Genomic DNA, 11,426 nt, shown 5'->3' on the forward strand with positions numbered 1-11,426 from the left:
GCTCCAGAGCATTGTAATTCACGGAGAAGGGACCTTAGAGTCTCCATATTTTGTGGAGTGAGTTTGTTAATGTCAGAGCTTAGTGGCTGGGTTTACTAGACTACATGAGCAGAAGGAGTTTCTCTATGCTGACTTCATGACTTCCAATCCTTTGGCTTTCCATGTATTTCCCAGCAGGTTGCCTTCGTATGGAAAGGTTTCTTGCAATGTTCTCACTAATGACGAGCATCCTTCTTTGCCTTATGATTTTGAGAATGAGATGACATAAGGGCTGATCCTTGCGGTTGTTCTTCCGGAAAAATGCCCTCGTTTGATGTGAGCATAACTCTACGTCGGCTTTCTTCTCTACAAACTTCAGAAAAAACTTCTCTAAGCGAAGGCAACAGTTTGACTCCAAGAATACGCCCTCTTACTTCATCAAGATTCTTATTAAGTCCTTGAAGAAAATCAAAAACTCTGTCTTTTTCAAGCATTTGGTTATATGTGTTTCCATCATCACTGCACTTCCAAGGAATATAATAGAATAAGTCCATATTATGCCATAAATCAACTAACCGGTTGTAATACTCAGTAACCGTCATTGTTCCTTGGCGAGTGGATCTTAGGATTGAGCGAATCTCGAAACACTGAGATGTGTTTTCAAGATCTGAGTACATATCTTGGACACCTTTCCAGATTTCGTGAGTGCTACTGTAGAATAAAAATGTTCTGCCGATTCGTGCCTCCATGGAGTTGATAAGTAATGCCATGATAATGGAGTTTTCTGCTTCCCATTGTTGATAACCTGAATCACCCTGTTTTGGTTGACAAGGTTCACCAATAAGATAGCCTACTTTCCCTTTCCCTCGGATGACCAACAAAACAGATTGATACCATTATCTGAAATTCAACCCATTAAGTTTGTGTTGGGTGATTTGCAGAGTATGTCCGAGGTCAGGAGTAGAGAGGAGAGTGGATTTTGCTGCAGATGAAGCAGAATCGCTTGTGACATCGGATTGGTTTCCCCCAGCCATAAGTATTTTAAGTTAGAGAGAAAAAAAACTTAGGAAATAAAAGAGAGATGTTTGATCAGGTATAGGATGGACCTACTCTAATACCATGAAACAAAAGCTGAATGCTTGCCGACAACTGTATAAGGTATAGTTGTAATATTTCCAACACTAGCTTGAACAGAAATGGGACAATATATTTTGACTCGTCGAGTCCCTCCTTGTACTTGCCGAGTTCCTCAGTCTGATTGGTCCATCTTAACAGATTTAGCCCCTACACTTCAGATGCAAACCCCAAACTTCATCTACATGTTGATAATGATCTCATGAGGGTAAATTTTCCAACTTTACCTACTCCTAATCCTTCTTAATGGGTTTAGACAAAACCCTAGCTCATAAGACATAGCTCTATGGTCCAAGAACCCCTTATTACTCCAATCCAAAGCAGGAGGACTGAGATCAAGGTCTTAAATACCAAAAGAATATGTAAAGTCTCAGACTTTTCTTCCTTGCATGGCTTTTAAGGTTACAAAAGGCCATAGTAACTCTTTAAGCTTGCATGGGACTTTATAAGGGTATAAAGCTTTCAACTTTATGCCTCAACCACTCTTAGGGACTCCAAAGCTGAAAGGATCTATTCTTAGGACGTCCTTGACACATATATCAAGCTCCATGGTCCAAAGCTCTCATAAAATGGACATAATTAGATCTAAGAAACTATAACCAAGATGAAGACTTGATTATCAAGAAATGCAGCAAATGGGGTGTATCTTCTAGATCTATTTATTGCTTCTTGAACCTCAAACATCTTTCTTATTCTTCTATGCTTCAAGAATACTAAAGATCTCACAAAAATGGCTTACAAACTCATGGGAGGAACTAGGGTTTTGAGGTGTATGCTCTGGATAGTGGACGCTGATAATGAGGCTAGTGGAATAAGAATCAGATGCTTAAATAGGACACCAAGTCCGAATTTAGCATTTCCTAAACCCTGACCAACTCACTGAGTAAGTCCTCTGACTCGTCGAGTAGGTCACTTAACCAGCGACCCAATTCACACCTTTACTCGTCGAGTCAACCCACCTACTTGATGAGTCGTCTTCTGATTTTGAGGTCTTTCCTTTCCTTCCTAGGTCTTCTGAACTCGGGGTGTTACAACTCTCCCCCACATAAAGTAGACTTCGTCCTCGAAGTCCGACATGGTCAACTACCTTACAATCCGCTTACCACTTTGCCATTAGCTATGCACTTTACCCATTCGGTCTAATCCTCATAGAAGCACTTCCATTGGCCTTTCGTCCGGTCCTGCTGCTAAAATAACCCTTGAAGATAAGAATTCCTCAATAGCCCTCTAATCACCAATAATCCTGCCCGAAATCTTGCTGACTTTCATCTGCTTTCCAGATGAACTGAGACGACCCTAGTCTCAACTGATCTGCCACTACTCGAAATACTGGTTCCTTACCGGAAACCTCCAACCTGGTTCCCAACCAGCCATCAATCCATCGTGGAAATGTGTACTTAATGTCAGGAAGTTTCCGAAACTCCCAACCCACATGCTCCTCATCCCAAGTAGCCACTCAAGCTACTTTCTTCCTTATCAAGATTGCGAACTCAACCCAGTTCCGCACTAACATCTGCTCCTGACTACTTGGATGGCCCTCCTCCACTTTGATTTAACTAGCTCCTCATAGCTCACAGCTTGGAAAGAATTCTCAATTCTCCCTATCATCCTCTGGCCACTCTATTGTCAAGCCATGCTTACCACTGTTGGTGGTCTAACCGACCAATTCCCCAATGATTCCTTCCTGAAACTAGTGAGACACTACCGATTCCCACACATGCATGCTACAGTTACTACATCCTGAGTAACCTGATATAAAAGGGGATTACCTCTAACTACCATTCTAAAGTCCAGGGTATGCAGATGACATATAACTCAATCACAAGCAGGCCACAAAATTCTGAAACAACTTCACCAATTCTGATGCAGAACCATAACAATAAAATAATAATATAAGCTGACAGAGAAAAAAAATGATACGCACCTGAAACATCGGGAGCCGGTCGCACCTCCTCTGAAACTAACTAGTATGCCTTGCTCCATGCCGCAGGCGTGTCACACTCCAAAACCGGAACGGCGGAAACGTTCGGGGGTGGAGTACGTCATGTACAGTATCACAAAACAGAATAATAGTAAACAAGCAAACAACATCATCCATTACATTAATACTATAATTTAATACAAGTGTGTTCTATATAGTTTATAAGACACCAAAAATATGAGTCAAACTAAAAGATGAGTCTTGAATGCGCTCCGTCTTCTCAAAAGTTGGCATTGGTACTTGTCTACTGATGACCTGAGAATACAAGTTATTTTGAAAGAGTTTGTCAAATTTAAAGCTGGTGAGTTCATAAGCATTTTAGTGTCATTGTTTGTATCAAAATGTTTGTAACAGTGGTTGAAGTATGAGTTTGTAAATGTTGTAGTAAAGTATGTGAATGTTTGTAAATGTTTGTAACTCCTCTAAAATCCTATATTTTCTACTAAAAGTAGCCTTTTACCAAGGCACGACTGTTTTAGATGTTCGTTTCTTGTAAAAGTGTGTAATTTTCCCAAGTGTAACTATCATTAACAAAATATAGTTTATACATTATCGTTTATGTGAAATGATCACAAAGTGAATGCAAAAGGAAAAATAATGTAGTATTGTAGTGTTGTATTATAGTAACTACTGCTGTACTAACTACCTTAAAACCAGATTTTTATCAAGGTATAATGTGATTTGATTGCACCATACTATCGACTAAAAACACGATGATGAAAGACGTCAGAAGTAATGACATTTGGCACCTGTAGACCTGCAGGCCAGACTTTGGCTAGCAACAAAGGTGTAGGATAGTCAATCTAGTATAGATCTATACGCAAACTCATGCTCTCCCTCTACGAGACTCTGGATACAAATCGAGCCATGGCAATGATGACATGCCTCAAAACAGTGGTTCACATTTAAGTTCTAGTATACTTGTATATGTATTGTATGTACTAGTGTAGTGAATGTATTGTTTCTCGTTATAGTATTCTCTTAGTTTCTCATCATAGTATAGTTGTATAGTTTCTCATAATTGTAAGTTCTCTTAGTTTCTCATCATAGTATAGTTGTAGAGTTTCTCATAAAAGTAAGTTCTCTTAGTTTCTCATCATAGTATAATTGTATAGTTTGTCATAGTAGTAAGTATTGACTCATGAATGAACTGACTCTTTGTATGCTTCATTGAACTAGAAGAAATGAGTAGTATATCCCTAAACTATACCTATTATAGTTTATTAGTAGAATTGTTTGTATGTCTGAATGTATTGAACTGAGATAAAACCCTTTATATATCTATACATATATACATAATATATACCTAAGGATCCAACGACACTCGGACAAACAAAAGGGTACTCTAAGTCCACAACCAAACAAGGAACATAAAATAAAGTGAGTTGTCAGTCGTAAGTCCTTCAATCCTTACTTATATAACTATATGTATATTAGACATGGTTTTGCCAATATATAAGTTTGAAAGTTGTAATAGAAAAGATTTGATATATAAAAGTAAATTTGATAAAGAGTTTAACTTGAAGAAGAGTTTGATAAAAAGTTTAAAGTAGTTTGATTGATAAAATAGTTAAAAGCATAGTAAATCAATTTGTTTGATAGATAGTTAGTATATACCTAAACTATACCTATTATAGTTTACTAGATAAAAGCCTTTATATCTGTACATATATACATAATATATAACTAAGGATCCAACGACACTCTGACAAAAAACAGGGTACTCTAAGTCCACAACCAAAGAAGGAACAAGAAATAAAGTGAGTTGTCAGTCCTAAGTCCTTCAATCCCTACTTATATAACTATATATTTATTAGACATGGTTTTGACAATATATAAGTTTGAGAGCTATAATAGATAAGGTTTGATATATAATATTGAATTTGATAAAGAGTTTAACATGAAGAAGAGTTTGATAAGCAGTTTGAAGTAGTTTGATTGATAAAACAGTTAAAAGCATAGTAAATCCATTTTTTTGATAGTTATTAATCACATGTGATTGAGATAATAACTATAAATCTTCAACTTGTATCCCCCCATAAAATCATTTAAAAGGTTCATTAAGGGATGCTAGGTGTCAAGTGAAGACTTGAGTACACACAAGGATCCTAGTTAGCACATAATGACACATATATGCATCTAATTAGTGATTAAAAAAGTAATTTAACAAGTATAGGCACCCTAGAACATGGAAAACACCTTGATTCAAGTGTTATAAGTACTAAAGGGTTGCATCTAAGGGTTGTAGGGGTGTACATTGGAGTTCACGGCCCAAGAGCAAACTCCCTTTGAGTTTATAGCCTAGGGTTTATGGCCCTAATTTGTTTACGACCGTAAACTCATGTCAAGGTGTGCCATTTTGATGTTTAAGGTCCTATATGTGCATTGGGAGTGTTCTGGACTTGGTTCCATGGCTAAGGAATGAGTTAGGGAAACTTTTCACCCAAGATTAGAGTTTGTGGCCCAAGGAGAATGCCTTGGCCGTAAACTCGAGTTTGTTCTGGATTTTGTGTTGTTTCCATGGAGTAATCTAAGTGATTTAGTCATATAACAAGCCAAGGTAAGAGTACTTACAATATAGAATCTTGTAAGAGTGCTTAAAGTCCAAGAACACTAGTGTGTGTTCTTGGTGAAATGAAGAACACTTGAAGATCTATGAAAAAGAAAGGATTTCACGGATGAAATCATGTATAACCACTAGATAAGTAGTTGAAACAACAAATCAAGAGAAGAAATGCTTACATTTTTGGAAGATTGGAATGAAGATCTTATGATAATTGAGAGGGAATTGGAGGTTCTTGAACTTGAAAGGAATGAATGGTGGTAAAATGATGTAAACTCATGCATATAGCATGAGTTCACGGACATGGTGGAGTTTACAGCCCAAAGTCATGAGTTTGGTCGTAAACACCATTTAAAAGGGGTTAACACTTGATTGTTGCTCAATAAACCTAGAGGATACTTCCTTTCACTTATTCCTTTGATGTATTTAAGATTAAAACTCCCAAATGGACTCCAAAAGTGCTAAAAGTTAGCAGAAACAAGTTTGCCTTTGATTGAAATGTGGGGTTTCTAGAACATAGAAATTTTAGGTTGTCACATCTTCCCCCCGTTAGAGAGAATTTCATCCTGAAAATAGAGTTTAAGCAATAAATAGTTACAAATAACTAAGCGAAAAGATGAGGATATTTCAGTTTTATTTGATGCTTGCGCTCCCAAGTGAATTTTGGTCCTCGCTTGGCGTTCCAGCGAACCTTCACTATCGGGATACAGCTTTGCTTTGTTTGCTTGACCTCTCGGTCCATGACCTCTACAGGTTCTTCCACGAAGTTGACACTCTCATTGATCTCGATCTCGCTGAGTGGGATTACACGAGTCTCGTCGGCTAGACACTTTTTCAATTTTGAGACGTGGAAAGTAGAATGTACGTTACTAAGTTTGCGGGGTAGGTTGAGTTTGTAAGCTATAGGGCCGATTCTAACGAGAATCTCGAAAGGCCCTATGTATCTTGGATTGAGCTTACCATGCTTTCCGAAGCGTATTAAGACCTTATAGGGTGAGACTTTCAAAAGAACATGGTCTCCCACCTGGAATTCCAAAGGTTTCCTTCATTTGTCTGCGTAGATTTTCTGTTGGTCTCTAGAGGCTTTCAATCATTCACGAATCTGAACGATCTTCTATGTTATTTTTCGAATGATCTCCGGGCCTGTGAGAGTGCTGTCAGGAACTCGTCTTTTAGCTAATTGCGTGTCACCCACCTCAGCCCAACACAGAGGGGATCTGCACTTCCGGCCATAGAAGGCTTCAAATGGAGCAGCCTTGATGCTAGTATGATAACTATTGTTGTAGGAAAACTCTACAAGAGGTAAATAAGTATCCCATGCCTTCCCAAAGTTGATCACACAGGCTCGCAACATATCTACCAGTGTTTGGATAGTTCTCTCACTTTGTCCGTCGGTTTGTGGATGGTAGGCTGTACTCATGTCCAGCCTGGTTCCAAGGGAACTTTGTAGCGACTGTCAGAACGTCGAAGTGAACCTACTATCTCTATCAGAAATAATGGATATACGAACACCATGCAGTCGTACAATCTCCCGAATGTATGTTCTTGTAAGTTTCTCCATCTTGTCAGTTTCTTTGATAGGCAGGAAGTGTGCGGAATTGGTCAATCTATTGATGATGACCCAAATGGTATCAAGTCCACCCGTTGTCTTGGGTAACTTGGTTATGAAGTCCATTGTGATCTTCTCCCACTTCCATTCTGGTATCTCGGGTTGCTCTAGTAAACCTGAGGGTTTCAGGTATTCGACCTTGACCTTAGTACAAGTAAGGCATTTACTCACGAAGGTAGCAATCTTTGGTTTCATGTTAGGCCACCAGTATAACTTTTTAAGATCCAAATACATCTTATCTAAACATGGGTGGACAAAATATCTAGTGTTGTGCACTTTGGTCATGACTATGTCTATAAGGCCACCGTTTTTCGGTGTCCCGATCTGATGCATGAGATATAAAGCTCCACCGCCTTTGATTTCCAAGTTCTTATCTATCCCTCTAAGGGATTCACTCGCCACGTTTTCAGGCTTCAAGGCTTCGAGCTGAGCCTCCTTAATTTGTGTGGACATACGCTAATGGATAGTTATGGTCAATGATTTGAGCCTTCGAACAGAATATTCTTTCTGACTTTGGGCGTCTCCTACTACATTGGCTTTACCCGGATGATAACGAATTTCACATTCGTAGTCGTTCAGTAGCTCGACCCACCGTCATTGTCTCATGTTGAGCTCCTTCTGGTCGAATATGTGTTGTATAATATTGTGGTCTGTAAGGATAGTGCTTTTCGTACCATACAGATAGTGTCTCCAGATCTTCAAAGCAAACAAAACTGCTCCTAGCTCAACATCATGTGTGGTGTAGTTGACCTCGTGTGTTTTCAGTTTCCTTGAGGCATAGGCAATGACCTTACCTCGTTGCATCAAAACACAGCCGAGCCCCTGGTTGGATGCATCACAATATACTACGAAGTCTTCTATTCCTTCAGGGAGGGATCGTATTGGCGCGGTGCATAAGGCTTGTTTCAGTGTTTGGAACACCTTTTCTTGTTTCTCTTCCCAGTCAAAGGCTACACCTTTCTGGGTTAGTGTTGTAAGAGGTTTCGCAATTTGCGAGAAGTTCTATATAAATCTGTGGTAGTAGCCAGTAAGACCTAGAAACTGATGAATTTCCGTAGGCGTCTTCGATGCTTACCAGTTCTCAATGGCTTTAATTTTGGAAGGGTCCACATGGATTCCTTCTTCGCTAACCACGTGTCCTAAGAATTTGACTCTTCGGATCAAAAATTCACATTTAGAGAACTTCACATAGAGCTTCTCCGATCGTAAGGTTCCTAGGACTTGTCGTAGATGATCACTATGTTCCTCCTCACTTCGAGAGTAGATCAGTATGTCGTCAATGAAGATGATGACGAACTGATCCAAGTAAGGACGACATACCCTATTCATTAAGTCCATGAATACTGCGGGCGCATTGGTCAATCCGAATGCCATCATCATGAACTCGTAGTTTCCGTAACAAGTTCAGAAGGATGTCTTTGGGACGTCCTCCTCAAGCACTCGTAACTAGTGATATCCGGATCTTAGATCAATCTTGGAAAAGTAACTTGCCCCTTGCAGTTCGTCGAACAAATCGTCTATGCAAGGCAGAGGGTAATGATTTTTGACCGTGAGTTTGTTGAGTTGTTTGTAGTCGATACACATACAGAATGATCCATCTTTCTTCTTAACGAAAAAAACCGGTGCTCCCCATGGCGAGAAACTAAGCCTGATGAAGCCCTTGCTGAGTAATTCGTTAAGTTGACCAGATAGTTCCTGCATCTCAGCTAGTGCTAATTGGTAGGGCGATTTGGCTATTAGGGTAGCTCCTGGGACTAAGTCGATTATGAATTTGACTTGTCGTTGCGGAGGCAATCCTGGTAGTTCTTTTGGAAAGATGTTGGGAAAGTCGCGCACTACCAGAATGCTCTTTAGGACTTTTGTTTCCTGGATCGTATCAACAACGTGAGCAAGGAATGCACGATATTGTTTACATAACTACTTTTGAGCTTTAATACGTGAGATGATACGAAGACTCGTGCCGGGATTGTCGTCGTAGATAATAAAACTTTCGTTAGATGGAAGGTTTAGCCGAACAGCTTTCTCGTAACAAATGATGTCGGGGCGATGAATACTCAACCAATCCATGCAGATTATGAGGTCAAAACTTTTAATTGAGATTGGCATGAGGTCGATTGAGAAGGTATGGCTATCTAGAGTTATGGTATATCCTATGTATATATTGCTAGTGCTCTCAGTTTTCCCGTTAGCCATTTCTACGGTGAATGGTTCTTTTAGTGTCTGTGGTTGTTGTTTAAGTAGGCGAGCAAATTTCTGATTTACGAAACTTCTCTCCGCACCACTATCAAATAGTATGTATACATAAGAGTTATCGAGAAGAAACGTACCAGTGACCATTGTAGGGTTGGCAACCGCTTCCTCGTGGAATATAGCCAAAACTCTTCCCACTCCACCGACATTCCCTACCTTCGGGAAGTTACTTTTGTAGTGGCCCACCTCGCCACAACCATAGCAAGCTTGGCCCACACCAGCGACGGGGACTTGTGTGATTAGCCTCGCCGAAGACTTGTAGAAAATGACAGTGCGTCCTTTCCTGTTGCAGTTAGAGCACTGGATTTCCCGGCAGGGACCATTGTGGTGGAAGTTACATTTGTTGCACTTTGTTAAGCTTCCAATGTACTGCTTCACCGGAGCAGCAACGGTAGGTGCTATCACAGCATGAACCGCCACGACTCTCTGCCTTTTGGCAACCTTCTGCTTCTTCTTGTCATCCCATAACTTTCGCTTGTTATCAACGAGTTTAGAGGGTTCGGAGATGGCTAGGGTTGTTGTTGACGACGGGGAACGGACCCCATGGTCAATGAGCCGTTGTGCCAATCGCTTGGCACTATAGAAGTTAGTGGGGTTTGAAGCTAAAATATTTCCCTGAACTAGAGGCAACAGACCCTAGATATACCTCTCTATCTTCTTTCCCTCCGTGGGAACCATGTTTGGACATAGAGCCACTAGTTTGCTGAATCTGGAGGTATAGGAAACTATGTTGGAGCCCTTCATGGTTAGTCTCCATAGTTCTTGTTCTAACTTCTGGAGCTCTCCCCGCAGGCAGTATTCCTCAATCATGAGGTCTTTTAGGGTTTCCCAGCCCATATCATTTGCCACTATTAGTGTTAGTGACTTGACATGGCTATTAGCCTTGTCAGGGCTTTTTCTTCGGAGGTGCAAGCAGAAAACTTGACCTTGCTCCGTACTGGACAGCAGCAGATCTCGAAGACCGAATCTGTCTTTTCAAACCATTGCAAGAGGGAAATGACTCCACCAGTCCCTTTAAAGGACTTTGGCTTGCAGTTGGTGAAGTCCTTTTAGGAGCACTCTCTCGAGCACATGAGGATTTCACCTTGTGTAGAATGAACAGGCATTCCACCTCCGCTGGAACCAGTAGAGTGATATTGAGCCATGGTTGTTGCCACAGCCATAGCTATTGCAACATTTAGAGTTGTCGTATCGATTAGTGGAGGAGGTGGTGGTGGTGTTTGATTTGCTGGCATGCCTCTGCTCGGGTGTTTTTGAGGTGCCATCTTTTACTGAAACTTTATAGAGATGATGATAATAGTAAGAATCAATTGTAAGGTATGATGAGAGTGATCCATGGACTAAATCACCATAGCCCAAACATTAGAATCAATGTATGATTTGAATAGAGACACAACAATAAAGTAGGGAAAACACAAGGGTATAGACTTTCCAATAGATTAGTTAACTGCCAATATTACTGGTATTACTGATGTAAATGAGTTCAGGAAAAATGACCTAATAGTAGGTCTTACATCAAACCATATAAGGGAAAATGTCGACAACTTAGTAGTCTAGATAGGGTACTGAAAGACAGGAATATTTTACAGACAAGCGCTTCATAGAGCACAGATAAGAAAAGACTATTCCTTAAATCAAAAGAAAAGATGTTCTAGACGTCTTCTACTGGCGATGGGCATTCCTCGGGTGAACCCTAAGGTCTGCCAATTGACGCAACACTTCTTGAAGATGTTGCTCGTGAGCTCTCTAACGAACTCGAAGTTCTATGACTTCAGCTCGGGATGCAGCTAGCTGTTGCTACAGAGGCTCATTGGCTCTTCCAGTCCTTTCCATCGCCTCTTCGAGTTGGCGAATGCAGACCGTGGTAATGCCAGAGTTGGCATCAATTTCCATGACTCGGTCGATGGCTG

The 11,426-nt window shown here is 40.3% G+C and overlaps 1 protein-coding gene across 1 annotated transcript; it reads right to left on the reverse strand.

The window, feature by feature from the left end:
- Positions 1-215: 215 nt before the first annotated feature.
- Positions 216-10,781, reverse strand: LOC145029613 (uncharacterized). Its single transcript, XM_078978106.1, has 3 exons — positions 10,601-10,781; positions 9,855-10,118; positions 216-844 (listed from the first exon to the last, which is right to left on the reverse strand). The coding sequence occupies exons 1-3, from the start codon at positions 10,779-10,781 to the stop codon at positions 216-218; spliced, it is 1,074 nt and encodes a 357-aa protein (XP_078834232.1).
- Between the last annotated feature and the right edge of the window lie 645 nt (positions 10,782-11,426).

Source organism: Lactuca saligna, chromosome 2 (assembly GCF_052625555.1).
Source record: "Lactuca saligna cultivar CGN05327 chromosome 2, ASM5262555v1, whole genome shotgun sequence".
In the NCBI taxonomy this organism is placed as follows: domain Eukaryota; kingdom Viridiplantae; phylum Streptophyta; class Magnoliopsida; order Asterales; family Asteraceae; genus Lactuca; species Lactuca saligna.

What these genes read in the sequence shown, in the direction of transcription:
- LOC145029613 (XM_078978106.1), bottom strand. Translation starts at nt 10,781, where the DNA reads ATGGCACCTCAAAAACACCCGAGCAGAGGCATGCCAGCAAATCAAACA. An exon ending in GCCTGTTCATTCTACACAAG is followed by an intron (nt 10,119 to 10,600) that starts GTGAAATCCTCA and finishes GAAATATTTTAG; the next exon opens with CTTCAAACCCCACTAACTTC. An exon ending in CTTAACAAAGTGCAACAAAT is followed by an intron (nt 845 to 9,854) that starts GTAACTTCCACC and finishes TGGTCATCCGAG; the next exon opens with GGAAAGGGAAAGTAGGCTAT.